Source organism: Pelophylax lessonae (assembly GCF_965119305.1).
Source record: "Pelophylax lessonae genome assembly, chromosome: 5".
Classification (NCBI taxonomy): domain Eukaryota; kingdom Metazoa; phylum Chordata; class Amphibia; order Anura; family Ranidae; genus Pelophylax; species Pelophylax lessonae.
The window spans coordinates 460,636,978-460,658,507 of NC_138772.1; the positions used below are offsets into that span (position 1 = coordinate 460,636,978).

The 21,530-nt window shown below is 43.1% G+C and overlaps 1 protein-coding gene across 1 annotated transcript in view; it reads left to right on the top strand.

The window, feature by feature from the left end:
• Positions 1 to 8,998: 8,998 nt before the first annotated feature.
• LOC309555716 (E3 ubiquitin-protein ligase RNF31-like) overlaps positions 8,999 to 21,530 on the top strand; it is a 118,267-nt gene continuing 105,735 nt past the window's right edge. The window contains exon 1 of the mRNA XM_082257775.1: positions 8,999 to 9,090. Within this exon, the coding sequence (XP_082113901.1) occupies positions 9,046 to 9,090 (45 nt within the window). The 5' untranslated portion in view covers positions 8,999 to 9,045. The remainder of the gene's footprint in view (positions 9,091 to 21,530) is intronic.

Sequence of the window (21,530 nt, forward strand, 5' to 3'; positions counted from 1 at the left end):
TAAATTGGACTTGCGCGGTGCCTACAACCTAGTACGCATTCACGAGGGCGATGAATAGAAAACAGCCTTTCGAACACGTTTTGGGCATTTTGAGTACCTGGTTATGCCTTTTGGTCTATGTAATGCTCCAGCTACCTTTCAGCACTTTGTGAGTCATATCTTTAGAGAATACCTGGATAACTTCATGATTGTGTACCTGGACGACATTCTTGTCTTCTCCCCCACCCTGGAACTACATAGAATCCATGTCAAGAAAGTGCTGTCATCACTAAGGGTACACGGACTCTATGCGAAAGCAGAGAAGTGTTACTTTGAAAAGACTTCTGTACAATTTTTGGGTCTGATCATTTCCATTGATGGGGTAGCCATGGACCCACAGAAGGTGTCTGCCATCCAGAGTGGCCAGCTCCCATGGACAAAAAGGGCATTCAGAGGTTCGTAGGGTTTGTGAATTTCTATCGTAGGTTCATCAAGGACTTTTCTGGCATTATCGCCCCGATTACCCAGCAAACCCGCCAACACTGCCGCTTCCAGTGGTCCCAGGAGGCTCAAGAGGCTTTTGATAAATTAAAGGCGTTATTCACTTCTGCCCCTGTCCTGCAGCATCCCGACCCCATCCTGCCCTACATACTGGAGGTTGATGCATCTGAAGTCGCCACAGGGGCCGTCCTATCTCAACGTCTGGGCCCTAAAGTACTATAGCATCCAGTGGCTTTCTTCTCCCAAAAGCTTTCTCAGTGGGAGAGGAACTATGATGTTGGGGATCGGGAACTGCTGGTCATCAAGGTCGCACTGGAGGAGTGGAGATATCTCCTGGAGGGTGCAGCGCACCCAATTATGATATTCACCGACCATAAGAACTTGGAGTATCTCAGATCTGCCAAACGCTTAAGACCATGATAGGCCAGGTGGGCCTTTTTTTTTTACTCGAGGTTTAATTTCCACCTCACCCATCGCCCAGGATCCAAGAATGGTAAAGCGGATGCTCTGTCACGAATGTTCCCTGAGACCCCAAAGACTGTCACCCCCAGCACCATTCTGTCTCCCCAGAACATTCTTCTTATCCAGCCTGATCTAAGGGCCACCCTGGAACAGGTTTCTGCCCGGTGCCCAGAGTCCAAAATCCCCACACTTAGAAGGCAGGAAGGTCTTTTGTGGCACGGGGATAAGACTTTTGTACCCGAGGGAGCCAGAGTCCAGGTTTCTTAAAACGTTCCATGACCACCAGCTGACAGGTTATTTTGGGGTCCCGCAAGACATTAGAACCGATCCTACGTTCCTATTGGTGGCCCAACCTGAGACAGGATTGCAAAGACTATATAAGTTCTTGTACGACCTGTACCCGAAGTAAAGGAAGTCTTACGCAGACTTGGGGCCTGCTAAGACCTCTGCCTGTTCCAAACCAGCCTTGGAGGATGTTGTCTATGGACTTTATTGTAGAACTGCCCCCTTCCGAAGGATTTTCCACTATCCTGGTAGTGGTAACCTTTATCCAAGAGAACTACCTAACCCTCCAGGCAACCATGCATAAAGTGCAGGAAGACTACAAGAGTTCATATGACAAGAAGAGAAAGGAGAATCCAGCCTTGAAAGTGGGGGATGAAGTGTGGCTCTCCATGGCAAACCTCAAACTACCCTGCCCATCATGGAAGTTGGGTCCAAGGTACATTGGCCCTTTCAAAATCAAGAAGGAAATCAACAATGTAGCCTTCGAACTTTCCTTACCGAATTCCTACAGGATCCATCCTGTTTTCCATATCTCCTTGCTCAAGCCTGCCTTTCTGGCCCTTTTTCAGGAAGGGGTGATCCACCTCCCATCTCGGTGGGTGAGGAATTTGAGTATGAGGTAGAGGCCATCCTAGACTGCCGAAAGAGGGGAAGACAGGTCCAATACCTGATTAAGTGGAAAGGGTATTCACCTGAGGAAAGTTCATGGGAGCCTGCAAATAACGTTCATGCCCCCAAACTTCTCAGAGAATTTTTCAACAAGCATCCTGAGAAGCAGGCCCAATTGGGCATCCGGAGGCTGCCCCATGGGGGGGGGGGGGCACTGTCAGGGAACTTCCCACAAGAGAGCTGGATCTGCCGCTCACACTAATGCCCAGTGGCCTATTTAAACCAGCCTGGTCCAGCCATTATTTGCTGGATGATCTTCAGTTTCCTGTTTCCTGCTTCCAGTGTTCCTGTTCCTGTTTACTTGGATTACCTGTTACCAACCCAGCTTGCCTCACCTGTCTTGTCTCTCCTCCTGGCTCCGACCACTGGCTTGTTTACATACTCTGCTCCAGTCTGCTGTTCTGTGTATAACCCCCTGGCTTGCTCCTTCAGACTCCTCTACTGCTTGATGAACTGTGTTTGACCCCTTGGCTTGACCTTGACCTCGCTCTTGTCGCATGCCTGGCTACCTGCATTGCAGCACACACTACGTGTCTACTACCACAGCAGTCACCTCTTCACCCGAGCTTGCCGCAGCCGGCGACCCCTGTTCCTTTGGGCACAGCACTCCCTGTCTCCACCTCCAGGGGTGCCTTGCACTTAGCCACAAGGGAAACCCTCTCAGCACCTCGGCCTCTGATCAGGTACGTGATAATGACATTGACAAACCATATAATAGACAACCCCAATGATCTGACAATCCGCTCAAAAATTAGGTTTATGAATCTAATCTGTCTGTTGAGTAAAACCACCTCCTGAGCATTCATGACTAAATTACAAAAATTACATCTTCCACATGATCTGGTTCCCTTAACCTCTGGGGCTGAACCTCCCCGTTAGTTATAAAAATGGCTCCAGATGATCCTTAAGAGAGGAGGATCTTCTGAAGGTAATCTGGGGGACATTTATTCAAATATTTTTGATACAGTATCATCTGTTACCAATAAATTCTAGTATTTATCCATAATTTGTCATACCTGACTGTGGTGGCCAGAATATGTTGTGATTAGTCTAACATTATTTCCTGGAGAGGATCTGGGTCCTTTTTTGTGTATTAGTCTGCCTCTGTCCTGGTTGTTTGCCCTATGGTAGGCTCTTTTTTAACAAGATCGACTATAGCCCCTGGCTAATAGTCTAGTTTGTAGAGCCTTAGCTTCAACTACAAACTCTTGTTGATGATGGCAATTTCTTTTAAGCCTTAGATACTGGCTATATGGTATACTTTGGATTAAGGGCGAGGGATGGGAACTAGCCACATGGAGGATAGTATTCCCCGCTGAGGGCTTTCTATATAATGAGAAGCCCATACTTGTATCCTAATTTAGAAAAATTTGTACACCCAGAAAAATAGTGCGTTGGTGGCACGACATGGTAAATTTGAGACTAAAGTTCTTTTCTTCAAAAAGGCAGTTCATTCTTCCCTAGAGCCCGTCCACACAATAAACACATCGTCTATAAATCAACGCCAAATCAATATACTTTGTTAGTGTATTCCAGCAAGTCATCATTTGAAAACAAATCATGCTCACACACCCCCACCCCCCGTAAGAGTTCGCATAGGAGGGGGTACAATGAGTCCCTATAGTGACCCCCTGCACCTGTTGGTAGTGGGAGCAAACAAACATAAAAACATTGTTAGAAAGGACAAATTTCAGTAGTTCTAGGACAAAACTGGTATATTGATTAGTTGTTAATCCCCTCTCTGCTAGGAAGCTCTCCACAACCCGAACCCCCAAATAATGGGGGATGGAGTTGTAGAGAGCCTCCACATCTATGGCAGTAGTAGTAGGCTTGTTTAAAAAGAGCCTACCATAAAGCAAACACCCGGGACAGAGACAGGCTAATACACAAAAAAGGACCCAGACCCCCTCCAGGAAATAATGTTAGACTATTCACAACATTTTCTGGCCACCACAATCAGGTACGACAAATTATGGATAAACACTGGCATTTGTTGGTAACAGATGATACTGTATCAAAATATGTGAACAAAGGTCCCCAGATTACCTTCAGAAGATCCTCCTCTCAAGGATCATCAAGAGCTATTATCATAACAAACTGGGAGGTTCAGCCCCAGAGGTTAAGAAAACCAGATCATGTGGAAGATGTAATTTTTGTAGTTTAGTCATGAATGCTCCAGGTTCTACCCAATGGACAGATTCATAAACCAAATTTTCGAGTGGATTGTCAGACCATTGGTGTTGTCTATTATATGGTTTGTCAATGCTTTTTACTTTGACAATACCAAGAGACCTTTCTTTCATAGGATATGGGATCATGTGTCACTGATCTCTAAAAAGAAAATGGAGACACCAAAGAGTAGACACATAGGGCTCTAGTATAAATTTGACTCATCCAAGATGAAATTCTTTGCACTTGAGCATATTCCCAAGTATGAGAGGGGTGATGACATTGATAATTTGCTGTTGCAGTGAGAATCCAGATGGATTCACACTATAGCTGCCACTAAATTTCCTGCACTCAATGAATCCATGAGCTTCAAAATGTTCCTCTATTGCTTGCCACTTTTTCTGTTTCCTCTTTGATTTATGATTATTTTTGTTTTTTGTTGCTTTGGATTTATGTTTTCCTCTTTAATATTTTAGTTTAAAAAAAAAAAAAGAGGATAGCATTTCTCAATATCTCATTGATTACGGGGTATCGATTGTAGTTTGATTGTTTGAACAATGCACATTTTGATTTATTATCAAATATATGACATATGGTTGCTTGCATTTTTTGTAAAGGTCCCCAGTCATGATTAGGTCTTTAATACAATTTTGACCTTTTTTTTTTTACGATTTTTTTATGGCATTAATTGAGTCTTTTTTTATTTTTGTTTCATGCTAAGGGATGGATGGGTGACCATACGGACACCCAGGACATGATATGTACATATGTGATGGGCTAAATGCCTGGCCTTTCAATGTGTGCATGAAGTGTCCCATTTTTTGGCCCCCTGCACTGTTCCATCCTAAATTCTCTTTTGCCAGTCCCTGGCAACATTTCAGGCTGCCGAGATCAACGATTAGAATTCTCCAAGATAGAGCCGGTGAAGTCACAGCGCATGCTTGATGTCATTGATCAGCGCCATCTTGTACATGCGCAGTGGACCATACACGGCATCCTCACCCCCATTTGCGTCATTGCAGGCTGGAGTTGAGGGACAATGTAAATAGAGCCCAGAAGCAACACTTCTTAGCATTGCAGCTACCTGTGAGGACGACACACTCTTGCAGGAGACACTTAAGGTAAACACTAGCCATTTAGGCTGAATAACTGTCCCTACTATTATATTGGTGATTCAGAAGACTTTGCAACTGTTTTTCTTTAAACTCTCCAGGGGTGGTTAAGGTCTTTTGGACCCCTTAGCATCCAGGGTAAGAAACTTTTTGATATCATTTTCTTTCTAAGGCCAAACTATACTATAACAGCCTGAAGTCCCTTGTCTTTCTACAGGTGGCAATAGGTAAACCTTTTATTGTTGTCTCTTTTAAAGGCATACACATAATATACACTATTGTAATTCAAAACTCAAGTTATTCTCATATTCGCATACAGGTTTTGAAAATCTGAGATGGATTGCTCCTTGTGGTAGAATGATATCTGCCCGAGAGCATTATTGTTATAAGGCCTGAGTGTGACTTGTACATCTATCCAATATCTTGAGGTATTCTCTAACGATTTGCCTTGGAGCGGCTGCCTGCCGCAGTACATCTGCGGTGGGCGGTCGTAAAGCGGTAAAAACCCTATCCTCTGTACCCATTTAATTTGTGTTATTACTATTGGTAATCCATTTTATGTGTAGGGCACCCCCTAAGGATCTGCAGGCAGAAAGGGACCCCCCACCCTGCACAGCCATGCACACAGCATCTTCACAGCACAATTGAGTCAAAGAACAATCCAGTGCTTTGTTTTATGTTTTATTGAGGGGAATAAACTTGGATAGGGATAATATGGGATACCCACTTGATCAAAGCAATATAAATTTTCAGGGACACAACTATATACAATATGTATATACACTTCTCCTCTGCCTCCTGCACACAGCTTCATTGCAGAACTACAACTCCCAGGACCAGCTGGAACACTGTTGGGGGATCTGACAATAGACTCAGTCAGATTAAAAGCAAAAACCCTTTACAGGCAGGGACTACCCCCATTTTTGTGTAGCAAAGTCCCGGCTGTTCTCCTCCTGTGGCTATTGTTCTCAGCACCACCTCTTCAAGCACTGCCAGCCCACCTGGCTGCAGCTGTCCCTTTCAATAACCCTTCAGGCTACTCTTTCACAGTCCTCCCAGACAGACTCTGCATCCATCCCAGACTGCTCTCTCCCAGTCCTCTTAGGCATACATCTCAGTCCACCTGGCTGTCTTCTTCCTCCCTGGAGATCTGCCCCTCTGACTTCTAAGTTCTAGAACTCTCTAGCAGTTCTAGAAGCCAGGGGGAGGCAACAGAGACTCAGTCCTTGGAGCTCTGCTGCTATCTCTAACAAATTAACCCCTGGCTCCTCTGGCTACAGAGGAGCCCAATTAAATGTTCCTACTGTACACAGAGCTCTGCTACATAGAGAACATTACCAAGAAGAGCACAAGGTGAATTTAGAGAGGGCAGGGCTTCTGAGAGAAGTCATAGGGGCACCGTACAGCCTAACTGACAGGGTCTCCTTCCCCATCCTCTTCACATTGATCCGCTAATCATAAGCAATTGAAGCATTCCCCATTCCGCAGAGTGTATACGTGTGGATGTGGGTCAGGGAATGCCTGGGGCGCTTATGAATGTCAGTGTGCAGTGACAGGTTCCTGGCAGGATAGCTCAGGTGTGTTAAGACTAGAATCTGAACACACATAAGCTCATCCCTACCAATTTGATTGCTACAGCCCATTTTAAGGCCTAATAAATATTCCTCAAGTTTTAGGGTACATCTATTATGCCCTATCGCAGAGCTGTTTTTGCATTTTTTACACACAATATTAGCCCATTTTTGAAACCTTGGGTGGGGGGGGGGGGGGCTCAAAATATATATATTTTTTGGGGGGGGGGTTGTAAGCCATGTGGATCATGGATGTAACAATATATCTGTACCTTTTTATTTTGATCACATAGGGGACTCAGAGGTCCAGTATGCAATGATTTTTGGGTAACAGGTGAACTAGTACTATTGCTGGCAAAATAAAAAGTTGTGCCACCCGACATGTCCTTAACAGCCGATGATGTCATCGGTTGGTAGGACGCAGGCAGGCAGCTGGCAACAGTACACATAGCTGCAGGGAGGGGTCAAGAGCCATGAGGGCTGTGCTCTCTCTCTCCATGCAGAGTCGCACTGCACAGAAAACAGGGCAGCACTCAGACAGGGATGTGTCCACAGAACCCCTGAGGACTCATTGCAGCACCCTTAAACATGGGGGCCTGGGCAGCTTTGATGTTCATCTACAGCAGGGTTTTTCAACCAGGGTGCCGTAATGAGTCATCAGTACAAGAGGACCAGTTGTACTACCTTATCAGCAGCCCTGGGAGAAGGCACTAAGTGTGTTTTACAGGTCAATGGAAGGATTGTAATTTTGTGTACATTTGCTGGATATTTTGGGATTTTGCTAAATTGTCACAATATAATGTATGTCTATGTGCACGATTTCTTTTATTTGCATCATTTATTTCATATTAATTCACGTTATTCATTGGAAGTTTTACATAATATTCACTGGAAGTTTTTATAGCAGTATTATTACATAAGTATTTTTCTGTGTTTATATGGATTGATTTCTTTTTTTTATGACACATATTGATAAATAAGGATTGGGTGTTGTTTTCGCACAGGTAGAGGGAGCGCTGCACTTATATTTGGTTTGTCGGTTATGTGTAAAGCGCATTTTGGGTATAGCAGCTCTTGCCAGGGAGAAGCTAGGGGGAGATCACGTGACGTCAGAGGCATGTTCCCACCCCCGCTCGTCAGCGGGGAAGCTAGTGCGTGTGGCAGGCGGCTTCAATGGCCGCTGGCCACTCGCAATCTCCCGCCGCTGACAGAGAAGGACGGACGGCTGATGTAAACACAGCCGTCCGTATTTCTCCCTGAAGTGATCACAGATGTCATGTGATCCTGCTATATAGGATCACATGTCTCTGTGATGACTTCACAAGCCCCCCCCCCCCCCCAGTTAGAATCACACCCCTAGGGACACATTTAACCCCTTGATCACACATACTGTCAACCCCTTCCCTGCCAGTGTCATTTTTACAGTAACAGTGCATATTTTTAGCACTGATTACTGTAGCAATGTCACTGGTACCCCCAAAAGTGTCAAAAATGGCAGTTAGGGGTCCTAAATGTCATAAAAATGACATAAATCTTTCCCGTAGTTAGTAAACACAATAACTTTTGTGCAAACCAATCAAAATACACTTATTGCGATTTTTTTTTTACCAAAAATATGCAGCAGAAAACAAATTGACCTAAAATGTTAAAACATTTTGATTTTTACATTTTTTTTTTTGAGAATTTCATATAAAAGAATGTGAAAAATATTGTTATTTTTTCAAAATTTTTGCTCTTTTTTTGTTTATAGCGCAAAAAAAAAATCGCACAGGTGATCAAATACCACCAAAAGAAAGCTCTATTTGTGGGGAAAAATGACGTTGTTTGTGTACAGCATCGCACGACCGCGCAATTGTCCGTTAAAGTCACGCAGTGCCGAATCACAAAATAGGGCCTGGTCTTTGAGCAGCTAAATCCTCCGGTCTTAAAGTGGTTAAATATTGAGATTATTTGTAGCAGCACGGGGATTCATGTAGGTGTTCTAAGAGTAGAACAGATAGACTTTGCTCACATAAATAAAAGCTAAATGCAGATTATCAGTGGGGAAAGACTTAGTGACGTCATGTTGTCAGCATACATTCTATAAATTTTCCCTTAGCTTTATTTTATTAAAGAATGTAAGAATGTTTCCTTCTGAACTGATGTAGACATAGCAGGAAGTTAAATACAGAATATTTCAGAAGATGTGTGATCTGTCTACAGATATATGGGAATGCATGCAAAGGAGGGGAGGAGGGAACTGGTGGTGCTAGGAGGATCAGTCCTCTGTGAAATCTTCATTGTTTCCGCTGATCTGCATGACTGCTCCATCTCCCAAAGCAAGACAGAGGACAAACAAGCTGGTAATTATTTTTCTTACTATCATTAATAGCTTGCTGCATTCAATATATACCTTTCTATTAAAACTTCCTTCAATAGACCAAACTGTCCAGACAATATTGTGACAGTTGGAGGTTTGAGACAAACCATTTACCACTCACAATGGTCAGCTTTAAATTTATGTAAAACCTTTATCTCAAAAATAAAAAACTGTCACTGTAACTGCTAAAAAAGCGTTAGCTTGAGTTTTGGTCAATCTTAACCACTTAAGCCTCGGAAGATTTTACCCCCTTCCTGACCAGGGGGTATTTTGCAATTCGGCACTGCGTGACTTTAACGGACAATTGTGCGGTCGTGCGACGCTGTATCTAAACGAATTTGGCGTCCTTTTTTCCCCACAAATAGAGCTTTCTTTTGGTGGTATTTGATCACCTGTGCAATTTTTTGATCATGCACTAAAAACAAAAAAAGAGCGTAAATTTTGCAAAAATAGCAATATTTTTCACATTTTTTTATATGAAATTCCCCCTAAAAAAAATGTAAAAATCAAAATTTTTTAACATTTTCGGCCAATTTGTTTTATGCTACCTATGTTTGGTAAAAAAAATCGCAAAAAGCGTATTTTGATTGGTTTGCGCAAAAGTTATCGCGTTTACTAACAAAGGGAAAGATTTTTGTCATTTTTGTTGTTTTTTTTTTTAACGCGTAATGGCGGCGATCTGCGATTTTTTTTGCGGTACTGCGACATTGCGGCGGACAGATCGGACCCTTGACTGACATTTTTGACACTTTTGGGGGTACCAGTGACATTACTACAGTAATCAGTGCTATAAATATGCACTGTTACTGTAAAAATACACTGGCAGTGAAGGGGTTAACTTTTTTTGAAAGGGAGGGGCTATGTGTGTCCCTAGGGGCGTGCTTTCTACTGTGATTGGCTGTGGCTTCAGATGTATGAACAGTGATCAACGGTTCTACATAGTAGAACCATATGATCATCCTTCATACACAGGGGAGAATGACAGGCAGCTTGTTTACACAAGCCGCCTGACTTTCTCCCTCTCCCCCGACGATCGCATAGTGACCGGCGGACATCGGGTTCGCCGGTCACACGCGCGGGGGGGGTGCGTGAACGCGCGGGAGCGCGCCTCCGGCGGCGCGCGCTCTCTCCCTAGACCCTCACAGGCTAGCGATGTAGACCTACGTCGCTTTGCCTGTGAGGGGCTGACTGCCGACGTAGATCTATGTTAGGCAGTCGGCAAGTGGTTAACCGCTTGCCGACCAGCCGTCGTAGTTTTACTGCGGCAGGTCGGCTCTGTCCCACGAAACGACGTACCTGTACCTCGCTTCGTGGGACTTCTATTGGGGGCGCACATGCCCATTCGCCACAGGGGAAGCTGATCAGCAGGGCCAGCGACTGCAATTGCCACTGGGCAGCCAGGATCGCTCCCTGTGGAGACAGAATGGCGGTCTGCCGTTGTAAACAGGGCAGACCTCCTCTGTTCTGTCAGTTATGAATACAGGGATCCTGTGCTCCTCTTATTGTTCATGCAGCAAGACCACCACCCCCCACCCCCACCGTTAAAAAGCACCCCCTAGGGGCACATTTAACCCTTTTATCGCCCCTGTTTTCCCCTTCCCTGCCAGTGTCATTAGTACAATAACAGAGCATATTTTTAGCACTGATTACTGTAGTAATGTCACTGGTCCCCCCAAAAGTGTCAAAAATGTCAGTTAGGTGTCCGACCGGGCCGCAATGTCGCAGTCCTGCTAAAAACCGCTGATCGCCGCCATTACTAGTAAACAATAAATAAATTAAAAATGACATAAATCTTTCCCCTAGTTTGTAGACGCGATAACTTTTGCACAAACCAATCAATATACACTTATTGGGATTTTTTTTACCAAAAATATGTAGCAGAATACAAAATAGCCTAAAATTATGAAAAAATTTGATTTTTTTTTTTGGGAAGGTTTTATAGCAGAAAGTAAAAAATATTGTTTTTTTTTCTTCAGAAATGTCTCTTTTTTGTTAATAGCGCAAAAAATAAAAATCGAACAGGTGATCAAATACCACCAAAAGAAAGCTCTATTTATGGGATAAAAAGGACATCAATTTTATTTGGGTACAGCATCGCACGACCACACAATTTTCAGTAAAAGTAACGCAGTGCCGCATAGCAAAAATTGCCTGGTCATTAGGGGGTAAATCCTTCCGGTCTAGAAGTGGTTAATTTCCTAGTGGATCCAACTCTCCTCAGATTACCAATGTTCATAGGCCTGCGCAAGGGGTGTGCCAGGTGTGCCTGGGCCCACCCTAATCCTGTCACGGACAGGTGACAGGTAAACCAAGATCCTTCCTTGCTGACCCCCAGAACCTGGACAAGAGGGGTGGCGGGGTGGAATTTAGTGGAACCCGATCTATATTTTCCTCTTGCAGCAGCTGAAAGTAGGCTTCTCCTCCTTTCCTTTTCTCCGACATTTAGCTGCCACAGGAGGAAAATACAGGGGATCGGTATCAATATATGCCACCGCTCCTGTCCCTATTTCTCTTCGTTCTGCTGCCTGAGTCCCCCTTGCTCCCCCCTCCCCCCATTGTTTCAGGATGGAGAGTGGGGAAAAGGCCGGTAAATATGTCACACACATACTGTATGTGTTTGAGCTTTGAGGTGCACACCCTAATGCAATAGGCTGCGCACACCTATGACAATGTTGCTGTTTAAAGGTGTCCATGTTGCTTCTCCATCCAGAGTAGGAATGCACCGATACCCTTTTTTATGGGCGAGTACGAGTACCAATACTTTAAGTCAAGTACTCACCGATACTGTGTACCGAAACTTTGCAGTGTGATTTGTGCCTATACTAAATGAATTGCAGATCGCACTGCAAAGAATTGTACGCAATTTGAACAGGAATGTGGTGCGATTCCTGTCCGAATTGCATACTGTTTCCCCACTGCTCTTGCATGAACAAAGGTTTTTCATAGTGATTTTGAACCTGAGTTCACACAGGAGCAGGGAAATCCCCCTGCTTGACTGGTTCCACCATCCCTGGCTCCCATCCCACTGTGGACATCTGCAGCTGCAGCTCCTCCTGCCTCTCCCATGGCTTTTTTTCCCCCCAGCCTCCAGCCTCAAGCAGCTCTCTACCACAGCCTCCAGCAGCTCTCTACCTCAGCCTCCAGCAGCTCTCTCCCCCCAGCCTCCAGCGGCTCTCTTCCCCCAGCCTCCAGCAGCTCTCTACCCCAGCCTCCAGCAGCTCTCTCCCCCCAGCCTCCAGCGGCTCTTTCCCCCCAGCATTCAGCAGCTCTCTCCCCACCGCCTCCAGCAGCTCTGTCGGGGAGCTGGTGGCAAGCCTGACATGCAGAGGGTGGCCTCATGGGATCCAGAGGAAGGGACACAGATGAGTCACCTTGGTGGAAGACACAGGTGAGCCTGAGGTGCAGAATCTAAGTGCCAACCTGTTTTCACCAGAGCCTCAGATGGGGAGGATGGACTTCACTGCGTGAATAGCACCAGGTCGTAGTCCTCAAGGTCGCCCCACTAGGGGTTGAGCAAGTCCAGTACCGATGGTGTAACAGACAAGGGTAAGGCAGGATGGTGGTCACAGGACAAGCCGAGGTCAGAGCGGGCAGTAGACAAGCGAAGTAAGAGACAAGCCGGGAGGTCAATCAATGGTCAATCAGGATACAGCAGGTTTCAGGATCAGAAGTATAGGAGAAGCTGCAGACAAGACAGCAAAGAATGAGTGTACCTGCTACCCTTAAATAGGCCATTTGAGCACCAACTGCCTGTTTGCCACTAAACGGGCAGAAGAGAGTTCGCGCCTGCGCACTCCAGTGCGCCTCTGCAGAGCCATATAGGAATGCCTAGTGCATTCCTGACATTCTCTCTCCCCCAAACTCCAGCAGCTCTCTCCTCCAAACCTCCAGCAGCTCTTTTCCCTCTGCCTCCAGTGGCTCTCTCCCCACAGTCTCCAGCGGCTCTCTCCACCCAGCCTCCAGCAGGTCTATCCCACCAATCTCCAGAGGCTCTCTCCCCCGAAACTCAAGTGGCTCTCTCCTTACAGCCTCCAGCGACTCTCTCCTTACAGCTTTCAGCGGCTCTCTCCCCACAGCCTCAAGCAGCTCTCTCCCCCCAGCCTCCAGTGGCTCTCTCCCCCCCAGCCTCCAGTGGCTCTCTCCTCCCAGCCTCCAGTGGCTCTTTCCCCCTAACCTTTCAGTGTCTCTCTCCCCCCAGCCGCCAGTGGCTCTCTCCCCACAGCGTCCAGTGGCTCTCTCTTCCCACAGCCTCCAGCAGCTCTCTCCTCCCAGCCTCCAGAAGCTCTCTCCCCTCAGCCTCCAGCAGCTCTCCCCCCCTACCCTCCAGCAGCTCTCTCCCCCTACCCTCCAGCAGGTTGAGCCATATACTGGACCCCCTCCCCACCCCCCCTGGTCCCACTGTACCTGATTGCCGCAATACCCCACTGTCAGAAAAGCTGCTTTACCGGTCTGGGGATTTGAAATCCCCATGGCTTTCTCTCCGCATCCAATTCACATGACACCCGAGTGTGACTGACTGTCAATGGAGCCAGTTCACACAGGTCGGGGGTGGTCGCAGCCCGCATTCCAAAAGGGTCCTGTGTGTGTTTGGGTCTGGTTCAGGTGCGACTTCAGGCAACAATTCGTACCTGATTAGCACCTGAACCGGTGAACAGGAAAGCACGGCACCAGACCCCATACTGGGAGCCGCTGTCGCACATATGTGAACCTGGTCTTAAGGATTGGTAAATTGTAATATGTTTTTGAGTTTAATATAACTTTAAGCCTACCTAAATACAAAACAAGCAAAAAAAATGTAATTGCAGCCTATTATTTTGCCAATAACATACTGTCCTGGGGTGACAATGCTCACTCACTGTACTGTTTTTGTGGAGGAACCTTAAGCTAGCCATAGACAAATCTTGGTCAATTCAGCAGGAACTGGCCCGGATTCGAACCATGTATGGACAGGTTGAATGTACCCAAGTTGATTGATCGATCTGCTGTCAACACTAACTGTGTTGATGGGGTATCAAGTAAATAATTTCTTTCCCTGCAATCCGTGATGGCAGGAAAGAAATTTGCTCTGTCTACTACAACCCCCCCCCCCCCCTCCACCAATCCCTATCACCTTTATTACAATGAGGGCTGATGTTTTGCTGTTCACAAAAGATAGCCAAGATAACATAGTTTGAGCTTTCATTTCAGTAAATAGGATGTTACAGGAATATTGGATTTCTGACAGGAAAAACAGGTATTTTATGTACTTTCAGAAAATGTAGTTCACACCACACCCCGTTCAAAACGGACTGCACTTGCGATCTGCAACAGGCGTCAATGCAATGATAACGACACCCCAAACGCAGGTCGCAAATGCAGTGCATTTGCCTGTACCAGATGACTTTTTAAAGAAGAATCATGTGATCCGGTTGCTCTGCATCTTGTAAAAAAAGTGCATGCACTAAATTTGCTGTGATCTGGCTCAATTTTAGCCTATTCAAATGAACAGGCTGAAATCCCACTGCACCCAGATCACATGTGCATCGCACAGGAACGCAGAGCCCTTAAAAAAGAATAATGCCTCCACTACGTCTAAGAACATGCAAGATTCAATATATTATTTTGTTGTTATTGGATTTTCGATATACAGTACTTTATTCCTTCTGTTGGGTTTTTTTCACTTTTGCATTTTCCCTTTATTTCCTTTTTCAACCACGATCTAACGGCATTGTGGTTGAAAAAGGAAATAAAGGGAAATTTATTGATATGGATCTCCTGTCCCCCTATCCGATGAGGATTAGTTAAACACAGTGAAAGTAATAAATGGCAACTGATTTCTTGAAAATAATTACATAACAGGAACACCTAAAATGTTGTTAACTGCTTACATGTATATATACTGTATATACATGTATATACTTCTCTATAGGTCTGTTTATTTGGCAGTACATTTTTAATTACTTGACATAATAAATACATATTAGGCCTAGACATTAAAAATTGAAAAAAATATTTTCTCTTTTGACCATTGTTAGGTTTTTAAACAAGTAATTAGAAAAAATATATATACCGTATATACAATTTTATTCTAGAATGTTTTTTGTTTATTGTGTGCAAAAATAGGAGAATTAGAGTAACTAGTTTGTTTGAGTTTATTAGGGTTAACTAAACATTATTAATGGGTTAAATGGGAAAAATAAAATTGTATATTTAACTTTAAATTTTTTTAATTGAATTTTTAGATATAAAAACATAAACAGATTTTGCCAGTGTTCAGTACATACAAATAAGAGGGGTGAGTACATGACAGTACTGGGTCTCTTACAGTAGTATATATGAGTTTTCCCACATGATTCAAATAGAAGTTAGCATCAATTTTGCATCTGCAACCGGAAAGCCGTCTGCACCCCCCCCCCCCCCCCGGAGCAATACTGCATCAGAGCAGGGTCGACAGAACCTCCTGTCACGCTCAGATTTCCAAATTGCACATGTGGAGCTCACCAACGTCCCCTCGGCGGGGGGGGGGGGATTAGGCACGCCCCTCGACTAACAATTCATCAGATTTGCTTATCTAGAACCCCAAATTCTGTGACAATTGCAAACCAGGATTCCTTAGAAGTTGGAAGAAAAAAGAGAAATGCGTAGGAAAAGGCAGAGAAGACTTTTAACCATGTGACAGTAAGTGCACCCCTCATCTGCTGATCTGGCATGTAAGAAAAACAAAAAGAAAAGAAAAATCACAGCCCTATAGGGGGATAGGAGTGCAATATAGCAAAGTTAAGAAAGGGTGAGTTGAGAAGAGAAGTGAGTTATGAGCGATGTTATCCTGCATTCAGCTCAGTGTGGATGATGGGGCAATCTGACATATAATGTCCACCGTTCCCAGGTTACCTTAAAAAACGTTTGTTTATCATTTATAATACTAGCTATTTTTTCATGTAACATTATCTAGGATATCTTCTGTTTCAAGCGAGATACAGACACAGAGGGGGATTTCCACGCTCCGGCAATAGTAATCTTAGCCGCCTGTAATATAAAACAAATTAGCCATTTAGAGTGTCGCAGTGCCTGGCCTGGAGTATCATTCAGTAGAGCTATGGAGGGCGATTGTTCTAATTCAAAATTTGTTAGTTTTCGTATCAAAGAAAAAACCCTGTACATTTTTATTTTTAACAAATGTAACGTGTAAGGTTTCTGTAACTGGAATCGTATGTAGATCAAAGGTCACACCTTTTATCTAAATATCAATGAAATATTAAATTCAATGAAACAAGATGTGTGTGTGTGAGCCACTCGACTGTATGGGAATGCAGTCCTATGCCCACCATTGTGAGTGCTGGCCAGAAAGGGAGCTTGTCTATGCTCCAGGTAATGGTAGGTATGTGTGATAGTGAATGACAGTCTCAGCCTGGACTGCACCAGGCCACAAACTAACGCGTTTCACTCTGCCCACCGGAGCTTACTCATGGAGAAACAATACATCGATTCATTGTATTTTTTTAATTACACTTGAAAGACTATCAGGAGCGACTGCATTTTGACAACCGCACTTGCTCTGTAATACAAAGCAATTTCTGGCTGTCATTTTGACAGCTGATAATTTCCAGTAATAGCAGCAGGGAAGTGGCGGCAGGAAGAGAGGAGCTGGATGTAAGAGATATCTGTTATCTAAACATTGTTGAAGTTACGTAGGACGTATCTCTTACTTTGAAAATCCTCATTTGGTTAAGGAAATGGAAAATGAAGGCTACTTTATATAGTCTGTGATAAGGCTGAGTTCACATATGTGCAAATTGGATGTTTGATGATCAAATTGAATTAGAGTGATGATTATGAAAATTGCCCAGTAACCCATAGCAACAAATCCAAAATTATATTTTAATTACACGACTACAGTAAATTGTAATCTGATTGGGATGCTTGAAATTTCATATTATTGCTTCCTTTTGTAGCGCCTTATTGAATATGCTTGTAAATAGGGAGAAACAAATCTGCCTTGGTTTAATTCGTAAACAGTTTCACAAATCCTTCTCTATTGCCTAGTCAAGAGGGGGCAAATCTTTTATTTCAATTCTGGTCATTTGTGGGGATAATATTGATTTTTTTTAAACAAAAGACATGAGAAGCTGAGCACTATCACAAGAGATGTACTGTTGCCAAAATTAAAAATTAAAAAATTCAAATGAATTAAAAATTAATATAAAAAAAAAACTGCATGTCTCCCCACACAGAATTGTCAGATCTCCCCAACAGTTCCAACACACACTGACAATGTAGAATTGTTATTGAAAGGGAGTGGAGTTATTCATTCCATCGAATTATTGGTGCCACTGGCTGGGACAAAGGCAATGTTGAAAACTGTTCTGCGCTATAGAATCGGATGGATATGTAGCAGCAGCCGTCACCCAATAATCTACCAAAAAGTAGAGTAAAAACGAAATAGATGGATAGTGGTGTGGCGTTGCAATGTTACCAAGCTGATGGTATAGCACTATAATGTTATCTAACAAAATGTAATAAATCTAAAGTGAACTACAATACATCTGATATTAAAGTGATTTTATGGTGATGTGACACTGAAATGTTACCCCACTGATAGGACAGTGTGACAGTACTCTATTACCAAACTGGTGTTTGGTAAATAGCCCAATAGTCCTATAAATCCAATATAGTGGACTACAAAACACCTTCCTCTTTGACGGTAATACAAGATAATTGCTATGTAGCAAGATGAGTGATTATTGTGTAAAATCCTATATTTCTAGATGCTATAATACACCTGCCCCAATAGTAAAGGTGTTGGCAATAAATATATTATTACTCATAAAAAAAAAATATATATATATATATATATATATATATATAAAGTGAACTACAAATCCCTCCCCTCAACAACATAGATAAATAAAAAACAAATTTCATTTGGTTGGTGATGTTCTTAAAAGTGAAAATTAATCCACAGTAAACGGCATGTAACAGACCCTGTAAACAGTCTCAAACTGTGATCTTTAATAAATGCATTATAAACGTGCTTTTTCCAAGCAGACATAGTGATGCTTCTACTTGTGTTACCCCTCCAGAACCTCACTCACCTGAATATGTGACCTCTTGTTGGGTCAAATGGTGCTGTGTAAAAATAACTCCTCTAGTTCCTGGCAGCAGATGAGGACTGCTCTTTGCTTCCCTTTACGATGTTCTATTTGTTCACCACATACTGGGACCATGTGGAATGAATGGACAAAGGCAAGTCTCTATAGTGTTATACCACATAATGCATTCAATAAAATGTTAAAAATGCACTTACAACAAATTTAGCTTTAAGATAAACCACTGCCTTGCACTCCAAAATTTCAAAATCAGAAGTTACTTAACAACGCAAGTGGCTTTGCCCTATATGTTCCATTGATGTGTGATGTCATTAGGAGCAGCGCCATCTTGCTTCACCCATCTCAATATATACCCTTCAGTAACCAGGCAACATGTACACAAACAACTGGTGGCCATTCTTAATATGTGATTAACCATTACCTGGTCTCCAATGGATACCAGCCTAAACAACAACACTAATTCATGTTAAAAATACATGTACCTTTTGGTCGAATGTATAATAAGTGGAACATAGCCATAATTTTGCTGTCAGGAGTGCCCGCAGATTCATGTAGATGTATTAAATAATAAAAATAAAAATAGAAAAATTCAAAAATGTTGCAGCCCCCCCCCCCCCCCAATATTTACCTAAGCCCCATGGCGATCCAATGATGTGCACAAGAACCTCAGCTCTCTGGGGATTCTCACTCCTCTTTGGCTGAGGCAACAGCAGGAGCCATTGACTCCTACAGCTGTCAGTCACAGCCAGTGAACCAATGAGGAGAGAGAGGGGACAGGGCGGAGCTGAGGCTCTGTGTGTGAAAGAAGAGCAGAGTATGCGACGGCTTGGAAGTGAGCCTGCTTGGGTGCCCCCAGTGTAAGCTTGCTCTGGGAGACACTCAGCAGCAGGGAGGGATCAGGAGCACCGGCGGGGGACCCGAGAAGAGGAGAATCCAGGCTGCACAAAAACCAATTGCACAAAGCAGGTAAGTATGATATGTTATTTAAAAAAAACAACAAGCCTTTAATATCTTTTCAAAGCCACAAATCAGTGCGATTTGCACTGCTGATTTCATTGCGGCTTGCGATTTCATTTAATTTGCATTTTCATGTAAGTCGCAATGAAATCAATAAAAAGTAGTGCAGGAACCTTTTTCATAATCCCTGCGACATGAGTCGTGGTGATATAAACAGTTCCATTGCTGGCAATGGGGTGCGACTTGGAACTGTCAAATCATATGACAAGTGGCATTGGTGTGAGCGGGGGCTAAGTGAATTGAAAGGAAATTTAAAATAATAAAAATAGATTACTATGTATTAGCTTTGCACATTTGAACCATGTGTCCGGTTTACATGGAAGATTTAATGTCTCACCCTTGTGTACAGTACTGTAACCAATTCTGTTAAAAAAAAAAAAATGTAAAAAAATATATATCTCAGTTAAGGCCTAGTGTTCCTCCTTAAATGGAAACTCCTGACTAATTTGACTACGACCAAAAAAGGTGGTTAAAAATTGTTAAGACTAAAACTCTAAAAGTTGATAAGAGTATGACCCGGGGGATTAGAAGGGAACAAGGGACAAGAGAATTCAAACTGTACAAGGAAACGGTATTAGATGACTTCCCTTAATTCCCCTTTCCCTATTTATGGATCTTCTCAACATTTCTCTACATTACAGATCGACATTGAACCTTAGGATACTCACCCCCAAAAAACTCTTATTTTAACCCTCTTAAGGCTATGAAGCCAAAATACTGACCGCCAAAACAATACCACCCTCACTATCCCCACCCCCTTTTTTCTCTCGCTCTCTCTCCCTTTCCAACCTTTCCTCTCCCTCCTCCGCTCTCCTTTCCCATCACCCCACCCCCTCCACTCTGGAGGGATACACTTTGCTTTAACCAACCCATGACTTTTTCTTGATTCACAAGTGCTATATTTAGTCCTGCTCTAAGTAGGGTTGGGGTTATACATTCTTTACTTATCTGTTTCTCTTACTGAGGTTCACATGTCTGCCTCAATCACCCCCTGACATTATCTGATGTTTTTGAAGGATGGTATGGTTTGCTTATATTAGCGGGTGATAATCAAGGATATATGTGTAAATCTCATCTTTAAGAGTGCAACTTATATACATCCAAGAAAATTCTTTGGAGGGGGGGGGGGGTATAAGAAATAAAAATAAAAACAAAAATAATAGAGAGAGATGGCTGGCTTTGCTCCCACCCGATCACAGTTAGCTCCCAACAGGGGTGCTCGGGTGTTATGGAGGTATAGCTGACATCTACATCAGTCTGTTACCAAGCTCCCCGTGCTCAATGTTCTTCTTATTTTTTGATTCAATTTATTCTTTATAGTTAGCAATGTCTATGTTTAACCTTGCAGCTATGTTCTTAATATCCCATTATTCGGAAATGAAAAATGTCCTATATGAATGTTTGCAAACTTTACATTTTTTTTCTGAAAACACTCAATAAAATATACTGAAATAAAAAAAAAATATTGTTAAAAATTAGAGATGAAGCAATTAAGGTCTATGTTAAGCCCCAGTGGATTTAAAGATTCCAATTCATAGATCCACTTTGTTTTGTTATGGGATACTTTAATTCTCATGTTATTGTTCCCTAACTTTGTCAATCCCATAAAAAAAAAACAATCCTTTGGGATCCCAGAGGTGGACCTCTCTGAAATGCCTTGACAGATGTTTTTGTAACTCTTTTTTAATATTGATGTGTTCCCCATTTCTAGTTGAAAGCTTCCTAGTGCAGTGTTTCTCAACTCCGGTCCTCAGGGCACACTAACAGGCCAGGTTTGCAAGAAAACTGAAATACATCACAGGTGATCTAATTTGCTGCTCAGTGATTTCAGTATTCTAGTCTGCATCTCCCCAAGGTAATACTTAAAATCTGGCCTCTTTGTGTGCCCTGAGGACCGGAGTTGAGAAACACTGTCCTAGTGGTTCTGCCTACATATTGGAGCTGGCATGGGCACTCTATAATGTAGTTGACTTGTGTGCTGGAACATGTGATGAATTATTTAATATGATATCCCTGTTAGTCACAGTAGACCGATAATTTCTCTTTCTTTTTGGGTTGACACTGACTGACCCTACAAGGTAAGCACCTCTGGCATCTGAAAAAGTCCTTTTAAGTTAGTAAATAAACTGTTTTTTTCTAGGTGGATCTATTATGTTATGTACTAGACAGTTCCTAAGCATTGGGGATTTTTTATATATGAACTTGGGTTAGCTGGGTAATATTTTTGATACAATCCTATCCCTTTTTACAATGGGACAGTGTGTTTTTTATAATATCTTCTAATACCCTGTATTGTCTTTTTTTAAACTTGTAATACATG